The 20,022-nt window shown below is 34.7% G+C and overlaps 1 protein-coding gene across 1 annotated transcript; it reads left to right on the forward strand.

The window, feature by feature from the left end:
* The first annotated feature begins 665 nt into the window (after nucleotides 1-665).
* LOC140727254 (gamma-crystallin S-1-like) lies at nucleotides 666-19,221 on the forward strand. Its single transcript, XM_073044516.1, has 4 exons — nucleotides 666-867; nucleotides 13,160-13,176; nucleotides 17,487-17,762; nucleotides 18,873-19,221. The coding sequence occupies exons 1-4, from the start codon at nucleotides 666-668 to the stop codon at nucleotides 19,146-19,148; spliced, it is 771 nt and encodes a 256-aa protein (XP_072900617.1). The 3' UTR covers nucleotides 19,149-19,221.
* The last annotated feature ends 801 nt before the right edge of the window (nucleotides 19,222-20,022 follow it).

Consider the following 20,022-nt stretch of genomic DNA (forward strand, 5'->3'; position numbering starts at 1 on the left):
GTTCTAGTTATGTTCTTCCAGAATATGTGTTTTTATGAGTAACCCACGGTACGTATAAAGAACACAACATGGTGTCAGAAGTCGGTCTGGAAGAATAATTCGTTTCGCTAACACGGGAGAAGCGAAGATAATCGAAAAAAAAGAGTGTGAACATTTTTGTTGTTTGCTAACAGCTTTAAGCATGGAAGCTTTACAACCACCATCGATGCTTCAGCTGACTGGAAACGTAGCTGAAAAACGGAAAAAATTTAAGCAGCGTTTTGAAATTTATTTATCGGAGCAGAAAATAAATCGGAAAAAACAAGAGCTGCGATTCTACTCCACATGATTGGTGATGATGCAGTTGAGGTATATAGCCATTTTACTTTTGAGCATGGAGATAATTTGAATTTAAAAGTGATAATCGAATAATTTGATGCATTTTGTATACCGAAGCGTAATGTGATGTATGTGTGCTATAAATTTTTCAAATGTCCGCAGAGACCTGGTCAAACGATTGACCAATTTGTTACAGAGTTGAGAAACCACAGTAAAAGCTGTGAGTTTGCAGAGCTTACAGACTCTCTCATTAAAGACAGAATTGTTTGTGGCATTCTGGATAAGTGTCTGAGAGAAGATTTGAATTTGGAAAAAGCTGTGGCACTCTCAAAGCTTCGGAGACTGTGATGTCTCAGGTTAAAGAGCTTTTTATCGAGAATGGCAGTGTAGACATTGTAAAGTGCAAACAAGTTAGAAAAAATAACGAAGTGACAATGAAACCAATGGAGAGCAAGACATCATCTGAAAGAAACAAACTTTGTGATCGCTGTGGGTGGCAGCACCTACCTAAAATGTGCCCAGCGTATCGGAAAGTGTACAACAACTGTGGTAAGAGTAATCATTTCTCAAGCTGTTGCAGAAGTAGAACAGAAATAAAACACATACATGCAGTGCTTGAAAATGAATGTGAGGAGTTTTATACAGATGTGCTTTGTGAAAACAAACTAAGTAAGAATAACTGGACTATGCTATTGCAAGTGAACGAAAACAATATTCTGTTTAAACTTGATACTGGAGCACAAGTAAATGTTCTTGAAGAATCTGAATTTAATGCATTAAAGCCAAGACCAAAGTTACATCAGACAAATATAAAAGTGACTGGGTATTCAGGTGCGGACATTCCAGTTAAAGGAACATGTGTGGCAAAAGTATCACACAAAAATATGGTGCACCTGCTTTCATTTGTGGTCGTGCCTAAGAACGTACAGTCAGTATTGGGTTTATCTGCCTGTGAGAGACTGAATTTGGTGAAAAGAAATTTAGTCCTGGACAGTGACACAGATTCAGAATACAGTGATTTGATGGAAGAGTGAGAGAGAACTGAATTTGATTCCAATGCGGCAAAAGTAAAAGAAGTCTTAAAGAAAAATCCCAGACCCATCCCTTTGTTACCAGCATCTGACAAAGCATTGCCACCAAAACCAAACTTGCTGGTACAGTACAGTACTGATCTGAAGCCAAAGAGTGACAAGAATCAGAATTGAAGAAGTGAAAGCACAAGTGAAGGAATTGAGAGGTTTTATTGAAATGATGAAATCTCAGCATAAAAAATGAATGAATTGTGATTTCTTCTCAAAGACCTCAAGAAAGAGCCAACTTCAGAGTTTCTGTTAACTGATGCAGACCAGACGAAACATGAAAATAACAACGAAACACAAGAACTCTGTGAACCACTTAAAAGGTCTTCTCGTGTTCGTAAACCCCCAGAGAGACTGATAGAGACATGTTAAATTATGCATTTGTTTTGATTAATGTTGCTAACTGTTTTTCTCTTTAAGGAAAGGAAGATGTGATATCACATGTCACGTGTAAGAACGTGATTGGACGGAGCTATGAGCATACACAGAAATAACAGAATGATCGAGATGCTTGTATGTTAAGATGTGGTTGCTGTTTGCTGTTAAATAAAAGTTCTAGTAATGTTCTTCCAGAATATGTGTCTTTATGAATAACCCACAGTTTGTATAAAGAACACAACATTCATCTGTACCAATTAATACATATTAACAATTTTCTTTAAAATCCTGAAAATCTGTCCAAATTTTTGACAGAAGGTAGGACATATCTCTTACCAAATGGAGAGATCACAAATGACTCATTAAAATATCATTTTATTACTTGTTTACAAACTATATATACAATTGTAACAGTTTGCATCTCACAACTAATCACCACTCAGTTAGATAACCACAATCTACTTACCGAAGAGCAGAGAGGATGCTGTGAGATTATGAAGGCATGTAAAGAACAACTGATATATTCTGTATTTCTAATTCAACACTTGAGAAAAAGCAGAAATCTTTCATGTTGTTATATTGACTACCAAAGATCATTTGATTCTGTCCCAGACACATGGTTATTAGAAGTTCTTAATATATATAAATTACACCCAATACTTGTGAAATTCATAAAACATCAAATGAATGAATGTCATGAGGAGATCATTCTGACTGGCTGCATCACTGTCTGGTATGGGGGGGAGGATCAAAAGAAGCTATAGAAAGTTGTAAGATGAGTCAGCTCCATCTTGGGTACTAGCCTCTTTAGTATCAAAGATATCCTCAAGGAGCAGTGCCCGAGAAAGGCAGTGTCCATCACCCAGGACATGCCCATTTCTCATTGTCACTATCAGGAAGAAGGTACAGAAGCCTAAAGGCACACACTCAGCAGTTCAGGAACACCCCTCTGCCATATGATTCCTAAATGGGCATTGAACTCATGAACACTGCCCCACTTTTTTATTATTTGTTTTTGCACTATTTTTAATTTAACTATTTAATTTACATATACATACTAACCATAATTAATTTATTTATTGTTTATTTTTTCTATATAATCATGTATCAAATTGTACAGCTGCTAGTAAGTTTACGACATATGCCAGAGATAGTAAAGCTGATTCTGATTATGAAGCATTGCTGTACTATAGTCACCCCATCTATTAACAAACAAAATAGCAGAAAGACCATTATAAAAAACACATTTTTCCTTTCCTTTATCAATCTTTTTATTAGTTAAATAAAAAGAGGAGACGAGGAGAATAATCACAAATATCCATATCAATATCAGTTTGAATAAAAGGAAAAATAAACATTATCAAGATCAAACAAAGTATTAATCTAATAGTATATAATAAAGGGAAAGATTCTTTTCTTATCCATAAAAAGAAAAAAAAGATAAATTAACTTTTATAATTGACATATAAACATAAAAAAAACAACAAAAAAAGAAAGAACTGGGCAGCTCAAACTGAGAGTGAAAGCCAAAAAAAACAAGGAAAGACTTTCTGATCAAATCCAAAGCTTCAAAAAGGTAACTGGAAGGGCCATAAGTCAGAGAATATGAAAATATTGAATAAAAGGTCGCCAAGTTTCCTCAAATTTAGAGGATGTATCAAATGTCCGACTTCATATTTTCTCTAAGCTTAAACAGGGCATAATGGAGGTAAGCCATTGAATAACAGTGGGTGGATTAGAACCCTTCCATTTAAGCAAAATGGCTCTCTAGCCAATCAAGTTGTAAAGTTGCTTCCGTTGAGCAGAAGCAGGAATATCTCCTGCTTCCGAAGGAATTACCCCAAAAATTTCTGTAAGTGTATTCAGTTGTAGATCCAAATTCAGAACCTTTGACAAAGTTTTGAAGACTTCTTCCAAAAATTATCTAACTTGATACAAGACCAGAACATATGTGTTAAAGTAGCCACCTCAATATTACATCTATGACAAATAGGATTAATATTAGAAAAAAATATGGGCTAATTTGTCCTTTGACGTTTGCGCCCGATGCACTACCTTGAACTGTATCAAGGAGTGACGGGCACAAATAGAAGAGGTATTTACCAAATGAAAAATTTTATCCCATTGATTATCTGAAAGTGAATTTCGAAACCCCAGTTCCCACGCAGCTTTAATTTTATCATTAGATAACATACACAAGTTCAATAACCATTTATAAATTATAGCTATCAGTCCTTTTTGAAATGGTTTGACCTGAAAAAGGGTATCAATAATATTGGGTGAATAAGCTAAAGGAAAATCTAGCAGTAAATTATGTAGAAAATTCCTAATTTGTAAATATCTAAAGAAGTGTACATTAGATAGGTCATATTTATCCACTAACTGAGTGAAAGACATTAGAGAATTACCCAAGAACAAATCTAAAAAAGTTACTATTCCTTTGGTTTTCTAAATTGAAAAGGTCTGATTCAAAATTGAAGGTTTTAAAAAAATAATTAAGATGGATTTTACTAGAAAGAACAAAGTTATTAAAATCAAAGGATCTACTTAATTGAAACCAAATTCTTAATGTATGTTTAATAATAGGATTAAAATCTCAGCTACCAATCTTAGAAAGCAAAAAAAGAAGAGGAGCTCCCAATAAAGAGGCCAAAGAATACCCCTTTACCGAGTTTTTCTCTAAATCTACCCATAAGGGACAATCATGTATATCTGAAAAATGAATCCAGAAAGCAATATAACAAATGTTAATTGCCCAGTAGTAAAATCTAAAGTTTGGCAAAGCCATAACACCATACTTTTTTTAATTTCTGTAATAAAGGTTTACTCAATCTAGGATTTTTATTATTCCAAATAAAAGATACAATTTAGAGTTTATCAAAAAACAGTTTAGGAACAAAAGAGGGGATTGCTTAGAATACATATAAAAAGTTCGGTAATACTATCATTTTAATAGCATTAATATGGCCAATTAATGATAATGTCATAGGAGACCATTTAGAAATTACTTGCTGCATATACTCAATTAATGGAAGAAAGTTATATTTATACAGATCGTTAAAATTTTTGGTAGTTTTAATACCGAGATAAGTAAAGTTAATTTTAGTAATACTAAAAGGAAATTGAGCATATTGATCAAAATAATTGTTAATAGGAAATAACTCACTTTTACGCAAATTTAATTTATATCCAGAAAAACTACTAAATTCAGAAAATATAGATAACAAAGCAGGAATCGATTTCTTAGGATCAGAAATATAAACAGACAAGTTATCTGCCTACAACAAAACCTTATGCTCTCTATGTCCTCTCTTAATACCCAAAACCTCATTGGAGTCCCAAAGAGCAATAGAGAGAGGTTCTAAAACTAAATTAAATAGTAGCAGACTGAGAGGGCACCCCTGCCAGGTATCTCTATATAACCTAAAATAAGAAGATTTTTGATTATTATACTGCCACCAAAGGGGCTTGATAAATCAATTTAATCCCAGAAATAAAACATGGACCAAAATTAAGTCTTGCAAAAACCTGAAATAAATAGGGCCATTCTACCCTATCAAAGGCTTTCTCTGAATCAAGAGAAACAACCCATTCAAATTCTTTAGATGGAGAGGAATGAATGATATTCAGTAATCTCTGAATATTAAAATATGAATATCTATTCTTAATAAATCCAGTTTGATCCTTAGAAATGACCTTAGGTAGATACGTTCTCAAGCCTGTTAGCCAAAATCTTAGAAAGAATTTTGGAATCAACATTTAATAAAGAAATTGGTCTGTAAGAGGCGCATTCAAATAAATCTTTTCCTTTTTTAGGAATTACTGAAATTGATGCATAAAAAGTTTTCGGGAGGGTCCCAGAAGATATACATTCAGTGAAAATTTGGTATAGATGAGGTGTAAGAATATCCGTAAATGTCTTTAAAAATTCTACAGTAAAACTATCCGGTCCTGGAGCTTTACCTGGTTGAAAAGAAGATATAACTCTTACTATTTCCTCTTGATTAATGGGTGCATCTAAAGTATTCATATCTTGGGTAGAAATTTGGGGTATATTCAATCTTTGCAGAAATTCATTCATAGAAGTGGTGCTGTCTGAAAAATCAGATTTATAAAGATTAGAGTAGAAGTCCAAAAAAAATTATTAATTTCCTGACTGTCAGATGTTTCTGTTCTATCAGATCTTCATACTTTCAAAGTCTGCCTTCTAGCCATAGATGCTTTGAGTAGAGCAGCTAACCTGACTTATCTCCATGTATATAAAATTGAATTTTTGATTTCAAAAGTTGCTGCTCAATGGGATAAGTCAATAGCAAGTCATGCTGCATTTGAAGTTTCACCCTTTCCTTGTATAAATCTTCAGTAGGTAATATTGAATAAACTTTATCTATTTCTTTAATCCTGTTAGTAATCACTAAAAGCTCAATTTTAGTTTTCTTTCTTAAAGCTGCTGAATATGAAATTATATGTTCTCTAAGAAAAGATTTCATTGTATTCCAAATAACCAACTTTGACAGACCCTCAGTTGTACTTAATTCAAAAAATAAAGAGATTTGTTCTTTTATAAAATTTAAAAAAGTTGAATCACGGAGGAGTACAGCATTGAATCTCCACTGAGCTGCCTTCCGTGAGTTGTCGGAAAGCTTCAATGTGAGTTTCATTGGCGCATGATCCAACAGCGCAATAACGTCATACGCACAATCAGCAACAAAGGGTACCACTTGCGGAGACCGCCTCTGTCTGTCGATGGAGTAGCAGTAATTTTGTGCTGCTCTTAGTTTACTCTCTCTCCCCCCAGTTTAAATTTTGAATTTAAAATTTTTAATTGCTGATTCTTAAAGGGGAGTAATATGTCTATGTCTACGAGAAATTGGAAGAATCCGCATGAACCTACTGACAAAGATAATGGAAAAGGAAAGATGCCAAAGGAAAGATCTGATGAAATGTCATCATGGGCTGAAGATATCATATGGACACTGAATTCAATTCAAGATCAGAATAGGGCAATTAAAGATCAACTGGAAAAGAATAATAATGAAATGAAATTTTTTCTGGGAAAACTTAAAGATGTGGAAACTCAAGTTACTAAACATGAAGAGGAATTGAAGTTAACTAAGCAAATATTGTCTGAAACTACAACCCGTTTGGAAAAATATCAAAATAAGACTATAGACCTGGAAACTAGGTCTTGCCAAAACAATATACAAATTGTTGGATTGCAAGAAGGAACTGAAAATGAAGACTTAACGGTTTACTTTAGTAAGCTCTTTCATACCCTTTCTGACTATTTTATCTCAGCCACCTGCTATTGAAAGAGCACATAGACTGTCTACTTCGAAATTTAAAGATTTAAGCAGACCAAGATTTATTTTGATTTGTTTTCATCTCTTTAAAATTAAAGATCAAATAATGCGACAGGCAAGAAAACAGAGAGTTTTCAGATTCAATGAGTCTGAGCTCCGTTTTTATGAAGATTATCCTAAAGAAGTAATGGAACAAAGATCAAGATTTGTTTTGGTAATGAAACAAGCATCTGATAAGAAACTATTTCCCTCTTTGAGTTACCCAACAAGAATGAAAGTTTTTCCTCCTAATTCTTCTCCACGCATTTTCTTTGACCCAAAAGTCGTGCTGGATTTTGTTCAGGCTATACCTATCACCGTCACTGACACTACTACCGAATGAACTATCTGAAAAGCTGTTTGATTATCTGTATATTATTCACATTTCAAAAAGAAGATATATGAAGATATATGAAGGCTATTTGGATCTTTCATTCAGAGATTAATAAAAAAAGATAAGAAAACCTGCTCATCATACATCCTATTGGATTTTTTTCTTGGAAAGAAGATTTACGGTTTAAGTTTGACTGTTTAAATGGCTAATTAGATATTTGGCTGAGAAAAGAGGATAAAAGGATTTGTTCCTTTTATCTAATATTTGGCTTGATGTTTCTTTTTGTTGTTTCTTAATTTACTAATTGGTAATTTTTTCCTCCTACTAATAGCATTTATTTTCATGCATATATCTGGGAGGGTTTAGTTACTTATGATATTACTAATTAATATTTTTGTAAATTTAGTTTGGTTAAATATATTATTAATCTTTTTTATCTGTTTTATTATAGTGTCCTATAACCAAATTTAAAGTTTTCTTAGAGATGTAAAGCTAAACTTAAGATGGCACTTGTTTTTCTCTCTAAGAGATTATATTATTTTGGTTCTTTTTTTTGTTTAATACATGATGGAATGTAAACACTCTCCTTTGTTGAGACGTTACTGTCTTTCTTGCAAAGCCATTTTATTTTTTTGTGTACTGGCTGGGGGGAGGGAGAGACGAGACCGACAGAGCGGCCCATGGCTTTGTATTCTATCTTAGTTCACTTGCCTTTTTTCGGGCTTTTAGGAGGGTGGGTGGGTTTAGAGTTAGGAGTTTTTTCCCATTGGGTGGTTCCGGAGCATGCGTGTTTTCTATATGGTTGTATTCTTCATCACCGCCATCTTTGATAATCCCGTATTGGTATGTGCTCTGTGCATGTATAAGGTAAATTAGAATAAAATTATAGTATGGCATTTAAATGGATTAATGTAATAAGTTGGACTGTATGTGGTTGGAATCATCCTATTAAGCGAAAAAAGACTTTTAAAATTATTAATTGATTCCAAACAGATATAATTTTTGCTCAGGAGACGCATATCAGGGTGGGAGATCAAAATAGGTTTTTTGGATGGTGGAATGGCTTACAGCTCCATGCTACTTCTCAGAGTAAAATTAAAGGCATATCTATCTTTATTAAATCTAATATATTTACTCAGGAAGATATTGAATCAGATTCTAATGGTAGATTTTTAATTGTTAAAGAAGTGATTTGTAATAGAAAGGTTGTTTTGGTCAATTTGTATGGTCCTAATTTAGATGATCCTTCATTTGTAAAAAGCATTTGCTTCATTGCTGGATTTAAATGAATATATGTTGATAATGGAAGGGGATATTAACTGTTGTTTAAATCCTATGATTGACAAGAGCTCAACTAATCAGCGACTTCCAAATCATTCCGCATCAGTTATTAACTCCTTTTTGACCGATTTTGGGTTGATCGAATTATGGAGGCATTTGCACCCTGATAATAGAGATTATTCCTTTTTTTCGCATATCTATAAAAAAATCCAAGGATTGATTATATTATAGTTGATCCCTGCCTTTTGACTAATGTTAAAAACTGTGAATATGATGCTATTGCTATATCTGATCATGCGCCTTTGAGTTTGTCCTTTGAATTTGATGATGTCATTTTTGCCCGTCCACCATGGTGCATGTCTCAGACTTTATTGCAAAACTCTGATTTTATCAGTTTTATTGAAAGCCAGATAAAAGATCTTTTTCTTTTTAATGATATAGGAGGTATGTCCAAATTAATTATATGGGATACATACAAAGCATTTTTACATGGTCAGATTATTTCTTATTCAGCTAAACTTAAATACAGACTAAATCAGAATTAGATAAAATTTCAAAACAAATTAAAGATTTAGATAATATCTATGCGACTTCCCCTAATATTGACTCATTTAAAGAGGGTGGAACTTCAATTACAATATAACCTATTATTAACTCATCCAATTGAAGGTTATCTACTTAAATTAAAGAGCCAATTTTATAAGTTTGGAGATAAAAATAATAAACTACTTGCATCTCAATTAAAATCGGCAGGAGCTAAAAGGCAAATTTTGAAAATTTCATAGAAAGGATGGTACCCTGACTCGGGAGTATGAAGAAATTAATAAGAGTTTTCAAGATTTTTATACTGAACTTTATAAACCTCAATGTCCAGTAGATTCTTTTGAAATGAATGCTTTTTTACGAAAGATTGCTTTTCCTAAAATTTCTGCTGGGGATCAAAAAACTCTTGATGCCCAAATTACTGAATCCAAAATTCATAAAGCTACTTTTTCAATGCAATCTGGTAAGGCCCCGGGACTTGATGTAGAATGTTATAAAAATTCCTGTAGAATTTTATAAAAAATTTGGAAAATTGATTTCTCCATATATGTTGGAGATGTTTAAAGATTCTTTTGTGAAAAGTAATTTACCCTCTACTTTTTATGAGGTTTCTATTTCTTTAATTCTTAAAAAAGATAAAGATCCTATTGATTATGCTTCATACATACCTATTTCATCATTGAATGTTGATGCTAAGATTCTCTCAAAGAGAATGGCCAATCGGTTGGAGAGTATTTGGGTAAAATCATTTTTAAAGATCAAACAGGCTTTATAAATGGTTGTTTTACTTTTTCAAATGTTTGGAGATTATTTAACATTATATATTCGCTCTCTTCTAAAACTCCACAATGCGTTGTAACTTTGGATGCTGAAAAAGCATTTGATTGAGTCAAATGGAAATATTTATTTAATGTTTTAGAAAAACTTCGTTTTGGTATTAAATTTAGTAATTGGATTAAAGTGATATATAAAGCTCCTATTGTTACTGTTGTCACTAATAACTGGAGGTCTCATTTTTTTCAGCTATCACGGGGGACAAGGTTGTCCATTAAGTCCTTTGTTATTTAATTTAACATTAGAACCCCTTGCTATTGCTCTTCATGAAGCCAAAAATATTCATGGGATTTTTGTGAATGAGACCATGCACAAGATCTCTCTTTATGCTGTTGATTTATTGGTATATATTTAAGACTGAAGAATCTATTCCTGCTTTGCTAAAATTATTTGACAAATTCAGAGATTTTTCAGGATATAAAATAAATTTTAGTAAAAGTGAATTACTTCCTTTAAATGAATCTGTCTCTATAAATGATAATATTCCTTTTAAAGTTATGGATTCTTTTAGATATTTAGGTGTCATAATTACTAAAAAATATAAGGATCTTTATAAAGCCAATTTTCCTCCTTTAGTGGACTCTATGAACCACTCATTTAGTAGATGGAGCCAACTTATGTTTCCACTTGTTGGTCATATTCATATAGTTAAAATGATTTTACTAAAATTTTTATATTTATTTCAGAATATTCCTTTTTTTGTCTAAGAAGTTTTTTGATCGGATTAATTCTATTATTCTATCTTTTATTTGGGATAATAAAAGACCAAGGATTAGTAAATATCATTTACAAAAGTTGAAAACGGATGAAGTTCTCACTTTGCCTAATCTAAGAATGTATTATTGGGCTGTTAATTTGCGATATTTGCTCTATTGGAGTGATAGGAATGATCAGCCAATTTGGGTAGACCTGGAACTGAGAGCTGTGAAACAGTTTTATTTAACTTCGTTATTAGGAGTTGCTCTACCTATACAATTAGCTAAAGTTGCTAATTTAAACCTATATCCTGTGGTTAAGCACTCTTTACAAATTTGGCTCCAGTTCCGCAATTTTTTTAATCTTAAAAAATTTAAACTTTGTAGTATAATTTATTATAATTACTTTTTTAAACCTTCCTGGAGTGATCCAATTTTTTTACTTTGGAAAAATAAAGGTATTAATTCTTTTTTTAGATTAATTTAAAGAATGCAGATTGAAGTCTTTTGAACAATTAGTTGATAAATATTCTCTCTCATATTCACACTTTTTACAATATCTTCAAGTTAGTCATTTCTTACAAAAATATTTAAGTAATTTTCCTTACATATTGGAGGCTGACTTGTTAGATACTATTATGAATATGAACCCTTCTATGTAAGGTTCTATTGGAAGAATTTATAATTGATTATTACAATGGGATATGTGTCCTTTACTTAAGATTAAACAGGATTGGGAGAAGGAACTCAATTTGACTTTTATTTGGGAGGATTGGACTCGGATTCTGAAGCTGGTTAACGTTTCTTTGATCTGTGCTAGTCATTCACTGATACAATTTAAAATTGTACATCGTTACCATTTGACGAAGGAGAGACTTTCTAAAATATTTCCAATGTTGACAAGTATTGTGATAGATGTAAAACTGAGATAGCTACACTGACACATATGTTCTGGTCATGTTCTATATTAAAACAGTTTTGGAAGTCAGTCTTTTTGACAATTTCTAAAGTACTCAGAATCAACTTACAACCTAATAAATTGACTGTGTTTTTTGGAATAATTCCTCAAAATATCCATGGTATTTCTGTGTCTGATCAACATGTTATCGCGTTTGTTACATTGATAGCTAGGAGGGCCATCTTGTTGAAGTGGAGAAGGATATATCAGCTCCTACTTTGTCACAACGGTTCTCTCAAGTGATGCTGTGTCTTAGCTTGGAGAGAATTAGAAGTCGAACCTTTGAACCTTTATTTGATTTTGAGAAGAGATGGGGCTCATTTGCTCGTTATTATCATTTCAGTTAACTGATAGATTTCCTCCATGATCTAAGTGTAATTTTTTTTGTATTTCTTTCTTTCTTGTTGGCGGTTTGATGTTTATTTTTAGAAGCTTTTTGTATGACACGTGGCTCCGGGGTTGTACCCCCAATGGGCTTCTTTTTTCCCCCTCACTTTTCTTGCTTAGTTGGGTTTTTTTTATTCACAAAAATTTTCAATCCTTAAGATAATTTTTTTTGAGGCATTGTAAGTGTTGTTACTGCGATGTACCTGTGTTATTTTTGAATAATAATAATAATAATAAGATTTGAAAGAAAGCATACCAATCATGCAGCTAACAAAAAATAATCAATTCTTGAATATTTATCGTGTACTTATGAAAAAAAGGAGAAATCTTTATCTTTAGGATGTAGAAATCTCCAAATATCTAACACACCATATTCTAGTAAAAAGGAATTAATGCAGGATGCAGCTCTCAATTGAGGGATTGAGACAGCAGTTAAAGTCACTGCCCATAATCAACTTATATTCATTTAAATTCAGCAGTGCAGAAAATAACCTCTTAAAAAATTCAGAACTATCTACATTAGGTGCATACAGACATACCAATGCTACCTTTTGACCACATAACAAACCAGTAACAATTAAGTATCTTCCAACTGAATCAGTGACAGTATTAAAATGTACAAAAGGGATTTTAAAATTAATAAAAATAGACACTCCTGTATTTTTTTAAATTGATGAAGAATGATATTGAGAACCCTTCCAAAATTTAAAAAAAAATGATTTTCATCTTCCCTACGGATGTGGGTCTCTTGTTTAAAAATAACATTGGCTTGAAATGTTCACAATTTCTTAAAGACCTTTCTATGCTTAATAGGTTGATTCCAGCTGTACGGGTCCCAGGAAATTGTATTAATTTTATTAACATCCATACTGAAATTTTAACTTAAGGATTTATAAAAAGAATTAATGCACTGAGACAAGCAGAATCCGCAGGGGAAAAAAACATTTTTCAAGGCTGTGCTCTAAGCTCACCATTTTTTTCTGGCTTTAAATCTATTCTTTAATTGACAGAATTGGATGAAAATCAGGTATTAAATCAGAAACAAGCCAACACCTTGACAAACCTTCCATACATGGATGATTTGAAGTTATACACTCCTTCATCAGTATAGCAAAAGCAGTTAAATTGAATAGTAGAATGATTTTCAAACGATACAAGAATATACTTTAGATTAGTTAAGTGCAGGACATTAAACACCGAAATACTTGCAATGGATCTAGTAGAAAATAAAATAGAACAGCAGGAAGCAATATAACTGATGGATGATCCTGCAACATAGAAAGTATTTGGGATATCAACATGCAAACACAATGGATCATAGTACAATCAAGGGAAATCTTTTGACAGAACTTACTTCAAGGTTTTGGGTCCAAATCTGATCTGGAAAATATACAAAGGAAACTAAGAAATGAAATGACAAATTTTAAAATCCACCATGTACACTCGAACACACTGAGATTAACATGACCCAGGACAGAATGAGAAAGAGGAATAACAGACATAAAGTATTTATGACGGTCAGATAGAATTTCTCAGGATATATTTTCATCAATGAAACCAGGACTCATCACTCTGTGTTAGCAGATGCAGTTCTGAGGAGAAATACTCCACTACACTCAATGAAAACCCAACCCAGAAAATTAAAGAAATTATCACTGTAGATGAAAAAGTTATCCAATGGAAAAGCATGACCCCACTCCTCTCCATAGAAGACCTCCCTACGTCATGAGTAGACTTGATGTTTGCAATGGAGTTTAGAATGCCTGGCTCAGAGTCTCAGAAACAGAGGAGTTCTTTGTGGCAATACAGGTCCAGGTGGTTAACACAAAAAATGATCAAAAATACATAATAAAAGGCCAACAAATTCCAGACAATAAATGTAGACGATGTCAAGAGAAACTAGAAACTTTCCAACAGATTACAGGATCTCGCAACAGTTTAACTCAATCTGATTACTTACAGAGGCACAATCAAGTGGCGAACATTATTCACCACATTCTTGCTTTAAAGTATAATCTCATGAAAAGACGCCATATCCTACAATGCAGCTTGCGCAGTTTTTTGTCTTCTATATTCTTCCTCTTTCATTGATCCTGTTTACAATTACTATAATATAGATTTATTGAGTATGCACACAGCAAAAAGAATCTCAGGCTTGTAGGTGGTGACTTTGAATTTTGAATTTATAAATCAAAGTCTGATTCAGTTTTAGAGTCAAAGTCCTACAAATTATATTACGATTGATCCATTATTTCAGATAAGACAATCTGTAATAGCCATCTGCATATAACATTACAGGATAAATAAGAAAGAACCAATTATTTAATGGATATAGCCATTCCAATCAAACATAACATAGATAAATCAATATGTGATGTAACCTTCAGGTTCAGTTGGCAGCGTAAGTCTAGGGAAGACAATCTCTGGCCCCGCCAGATGTGTGAAATTCGAGGTGCAAAAACTCAGTGTTTGTGTAGATGCTGCATGATTTGTTCCCCTGTTTCAAATCAGTACCACGAAATAACAGACAGTACATCACATGCAATTAAATGGTTTAGCTTTATAATTCTTAATTTGACTAAAGGGTTAATAAAGAAAAATAAAACAAAAAAGGCCCATTTTAATGAAACAGTCTAATTTGCACAAGTTGGAGCTCATGGTTTCCCTTCGGCTCATCCACCATCGATTTCCCGGGCTTCATCGACTCCCAGCCCAACTCCAAGTCCACTCCTTTTTGGGTTCTATGACCTCTTCTATCTGGCATCTTCTCTTCCCATCTCTCGCCAAACAAAAGACCCAGATCACCTCAGTCTCAGGCACACAGCAAGAAAAAACAGTCCCCTCATTGGACAGCTCACATTCCAAACACCCGTTATCTCTAACCATAACCCAACCACTGCTGCTACAGAAAGCTATTACATTAGCAGTGAAACCTTTCCCAGGATGTTACAGTAAAAAAAGAGCAGAAATACACTGTATTAAAAGAGGAAATTGAAAGACTATGGAATATGAACATTTATACATTGTCCCAATAGTAATATCTACAATTGTTATCATCCAAAAGTCACTACACAATAGCATTAGGCCAACACAGTAATATTTACATAAATCTTCAGAAAGCCACAGAACTAAACAGCACTAGAATAGTCTAAACATTCCTAGCAATTGAGAAATGAGTATGTTTGGCAATTCCATATCTCAGATTTTACCAGCTTGAGCTGAGAAGCAAAATGATAATTAATAAGAAATGATAATAAATATCGAGACCAGGAGATGAAGAGTCCTTCAAGGTGAGTCCATAGGTTTTGGGAACAGTTGAGTGAGAGAGTGTCATTGTGGCACTACTCAGTTAGATGTTCAATCTCCTTCCTGTATGCTGATTCATCACCACCTTTGATTCGGGCTATGACAATGGTATCACCAGGAGATTTAAATATGGGATTGGAGCGGTGTTTAGCCACACAATCACAAGAGTAAAGCAAGTAGAGGAGAGGGCTACTCACACAGCCTTGTGATACACCTGTTCTAATGGAGATTGTGGAGGAGAATTTGTTGCTAATCCAAACTGATTGGAGTCTGCAAGTAAGGAAATTGAGGATTCAATTACACAAAGAGTTATTGAGGCCAAGGTCTAGAAGTTTTGAGGAGATGATGGTATTGAATACAGAGCTGTATTCAATAAAGAGCATCCTGTTGTACACATCTTTGTTGTCTAGATGTTCCAGGATTGAGTGAAGAGCCAAATAAATTAAATCTGCTGTGGACCTGTTCTGTCGGTAGGCAAATTAGAGTGGATCCAAATTGGGTCTTAGGCAGCAGCTAAGATGTTACATCATCAACCTCTCAAATCATTTCATCACTGTGGATGTAAGAAGTACTGAATGATAATCATTGAGACAAATTAGCATGTTCTTCTTAGGCATTGGTATAATTGAAGTTTGCTTGAAGCAAATGGGTAACTTTGACTGCTGAAGTGAGAGATTAAAGATCGCAGCAAACACTCTAGCCAGTTGATCAGCACAGGTCTTAAGTAGTCGGCCAGTTACCCGTTCTGGGGCAGCTGCTTTCTATGGAATCACACTCTTGACGGATGCTCTCACATCAGCCTCAGAGACTGAGATCACAGGGTTATCGGGGGTTGTGGGAACTTGTCATGGTTCCACCATGTTTTGGTGGTCAAACTGAGCATAGAAAACAGTGAGCTCATCTGGAAGTGAAGGCCTGGTGTCACCAATGTCGCTTTGTTTAACTTTGTAAGAAGTGGTAGCAGTCAAGTCCTGTCACAGGTGACGATCATTCTTTATTGATTCAAGTTTAGCACAGAATTGCCACTTCATTCATGAGATGGCTTCCCTGGACTTCTGGAAACTTTTCTGGTCACCGGACTTGAATGCATCTAATCTGGGTCTTGGCAGATTACAGATCTCATGGCTTATCCTGAGGTCCTGGTTGGGGAAGACTTTGAATGATTTTGTGGGGACACACTCATCTACAACTGTTTTTATAAACAGAAGTCACGTATTGTAATCGGAGCTAATTATTGATTATTGACCTCTCTCACATCTGAAAAATGAATTAAAAGGAATGGGATATCACAAAGCTGGTGAGGAATCCAGAAATTGGAGGTAATTGAAATGCTGAGCGTATGTGTACAGTTCTTCAATGACAGGAGAGTGGAAGGCTTTGACTGTTTAATGTGTTCAACAAGAGAAGTGGAGCAAACATAATGAATGCCAGAGGTGGGAAAACAACTCAGTTGGAGGGTCAGGTGGATTATGAAGGGACAGGCAGCAGAGATTATTGAAGACAAATCACATTTAACTCATCTGGCTGAATTCACTGATGAAAGAATAGAGGAGGCTAATCAGTGTTGTGTAGCAGAAACTGTGCAGATCGATTGTCAAAAGACGTTTGTCAGTTTAACAAGGTAATTCCTTTATGTAGGCAGTTTGGGAAAGGGAACCAAAATACGACTTTGACCTTTGTGAATGGACCTGGGTGATATGTAGCTGTGAATGTTCCTGAACTGTTTGGTTTAAACAACAATTGAAATGATAAGAAAGCACAACTGAAAGAATCCATGATGCAACAAATGTCTTTCTGTTGCTTTTCTACAATAAATGAAAAAAAGGATTTTGTTACATTTTGCTGATGTTTAATGATGTGTCAGCAGAACAAGAAACTGCCCAGTGAGGCCTTTCTACCCTGCATATAAATACCAACTTGTGTTCAGCAGTGAAACATTCAGTTGGTTACCAGACTCACTGTGTTCAAAATGGGAAAGGCAAGGGCTACTCAGTAAATGAACTAAATGAGAATTCTCCATGAACACCTGAGCAACTATTAACACAGATATGTTTCATCCCACAGATCATCTTCTACGAGGACAGGAACTTCCAGGGTCGGCACTATGAGTGCAGCTCCGACTGTGCCGACCTCTCCCCTTACTTCAGCCGCTGTAACTCCATCCGTGTTGAGAGTGACTGGTGGGTGTTGTACGAGAAACCCAACTACATGGGATACCAGTACGTCCTGAGCAGGGGAGAGTATCCTGACTACCAACGCTGGATGGGATTCAATGACACAATCAGGTCGTGTCGCACCTACCCTTATGTAAGTTTCAATTTCTTTTCAGGGAATTTGATCTTTTGCTGTTTGGCTCTGAAAATGGAGAATTTGCCGCACAAGTGCCTAATTGGTATCAAGTATGCCCAAGTGTATTAATATGCAAGGACATTTCGAGGTGAAGGAGGAGGTAGTGTTGGGTCTCTTTCAGAGCATGAATGTGGATGTTCCCTGAGCCTGATGGAATATACCCCTGGCTATTGAGAGAAGCAACAGATGAAGTTGCTGGGAACTTGATCTTTTCTAGCCGTCTGGAGTTTTGCATACACTTTTTGTCACACCATTATAGGAAGGAAGCTTTGGAGAGTGTGTAGAGGAGACTTGTCGGAATGTTAACACAAGAAAATCTGCAGATGCTGAAAATTTAAGCAACACACACAAAATGCCTGGCTTGGCCTGCTGTGTTCCACCAGCACTTTGTGTGTGTTTTGCTTGTCAGGATGCTGCCAGGATTAGAAGGCACGTGCTATAACGAGAGGTTGCAATGCCTTGGGTTGTTTCCTCTGTTGTGGCAAAGGCTGAGGGAAGATCTGATAGATGTTTATCAGATAATGCAAGGTATATATAAAGGAGACGGACAGTATATTTTTGCTATGGTTAAAATGCCTAATTTTAGGTAGCGTGTGTAAGTTCAAAGGAGATGTGCGAGGCAGGTTTTTTACATAGAGAATAGTGGGTTCTTGGAATGCACGACCCAAGGCTGATGTTAGAAGCAGATACATTCGGGTTTTTTCAAATCATTAGATAGATACATGAACGTGAGAGAAGTGGATAAGTATGTACATTGTTTAAGCAGAAGGGGTTAGTTTAGTTGACCATTTAATTTAAATGGCCAGCTAAATTTAAATCTACTAATTTAATTGCTTGCACACAACATTGTGGACCAAAGGGCCTGTTCCTGTGCTCTACTGTTCTATGTTCCAAGTTCTAACTGCAGAATTTCCACTATTTTCCCCTGTTTTCCTTTAACTTAAGTTTAAACCAGCAGTTGTTCCAGTTGGTGGCAACATTGAGGCAGATATTGAAATGAATTGGTGTTATAAACAATGTATGATCTACAAAGCATTATTACTAAAACTGTGTTTATTCCTATTCCAGTACCGAGGTGGAAACTACAGGATGAGGATTTACGAGAGGCCTGATTTTGGAGGGCAGATGATGGAATTCATGGACGACTGTCCCTCTGTCTTCAATCGTTTCCGTTACCGTGACATCCACTCCTGTCAGGTGATGGATGGTTACTGGATCTTCTATGAACATCCCAACTACAGAGGCCGACAGTACTTCCTGAAACCCGGGGAATACAGGAGATACAGTGACTGGGGTGGCTACAACTCAATGATCGGGTCCTTCAGGCGCATGAGGGACTTCTAAAAGTCGCTCTTGAAAATCTAATTTTATCTTGTTGAAATATTTATAAGAGGTAATAAAATACCTTTGAAGACGCTATGAGCTCATTTGATTCATTTACCCTGATTCCACTGGAAATCACAATAGAGCAGCAATCATAATCTGAGAACCTCATTACATTTTTTTTACCACAGTTGGTTCCAGTTAACAGGTAACATTATGATGACTCATAGGAGGCTAAAAAATGTACACTGAATAGAAAGTTGTTCTTTGCCTCTTGTGATACTGTGTCCATTGTGTGGCATTGTGCTCCACTTCTGAATTTATTTCCAGTGAATTTAATGAGTACAAATGTCTATCTTTATGAATTCCATGATTCTGTTGGTTTGTGAAATGACTTCACAGAAAGTTGTCTTTTTGTTTTGCAAAACATGATGAATTCTACCAAAGTTGAGACCAGTGTAAACAACAAGAAGACTTGGACAGAAATCTGCTGGATAGTTTGAACTTATCTATGATTCTCTGTGAGTCTGTATTGTGAAGGATGGAATTTGATGTGGAATGATTTGAAGCTGTAGAATCTTCTAAGGAAAGTTAACTGAAAATGAAATAAGCAAGCATTATTTAATCTGTAGTAAACACAGATTAAAAGAATAAGACTAAGAAGTAAGTTTTGGAGAGGATGGTGATTCTCTGAGATTGCCTATCCCAGAATGTTGTAGAAGTGGCTCTATTGAAAGAGAAGTGGAAGCACTTTCGGAAAGTCAAGATTTGGGGAAATAGCCCATTTCAGGAGTAGATTCTGGTGGTGCAGCAATAACTTCTTACGAATTAAGACTACATTTGTCTGAAAGAAAAATGGAAAGTGTGTAGTAGTTTAAAATAGAAGCACAATCTG

This window comes from Hemitrygon akajei, chromosome 5 (genome assembly GCF_048418815.1).
Source record: "Hemitrygon akajei chromosome 5, sHemAka1.3, whole genome shotgun sequence".
In the NCBI taxonomy this organism is placed as follows: Eukaryota; Metazoa; Chordata; class Chondrichthyes; order Myliobatiformes; family Dasyatidae; genus Hemitrygon; species Hemitrygon akajei.

Coding starts and splice junctions, on each gene's coding strand:
- LOC140727254 (XM_073044516.1), top strand. CDS start 666: ATGTCTCAGGTTAAAGAGCTTTTTATCGAGAATGGCAGTGTAGACATT. Junction 17,763..18,872: donor CGTGTCGCACCTACCCTTAT/GTAAGTTTCAAT, acceptor TTCCTATTCCAG/TACCGAGGTGGAAACTACAG.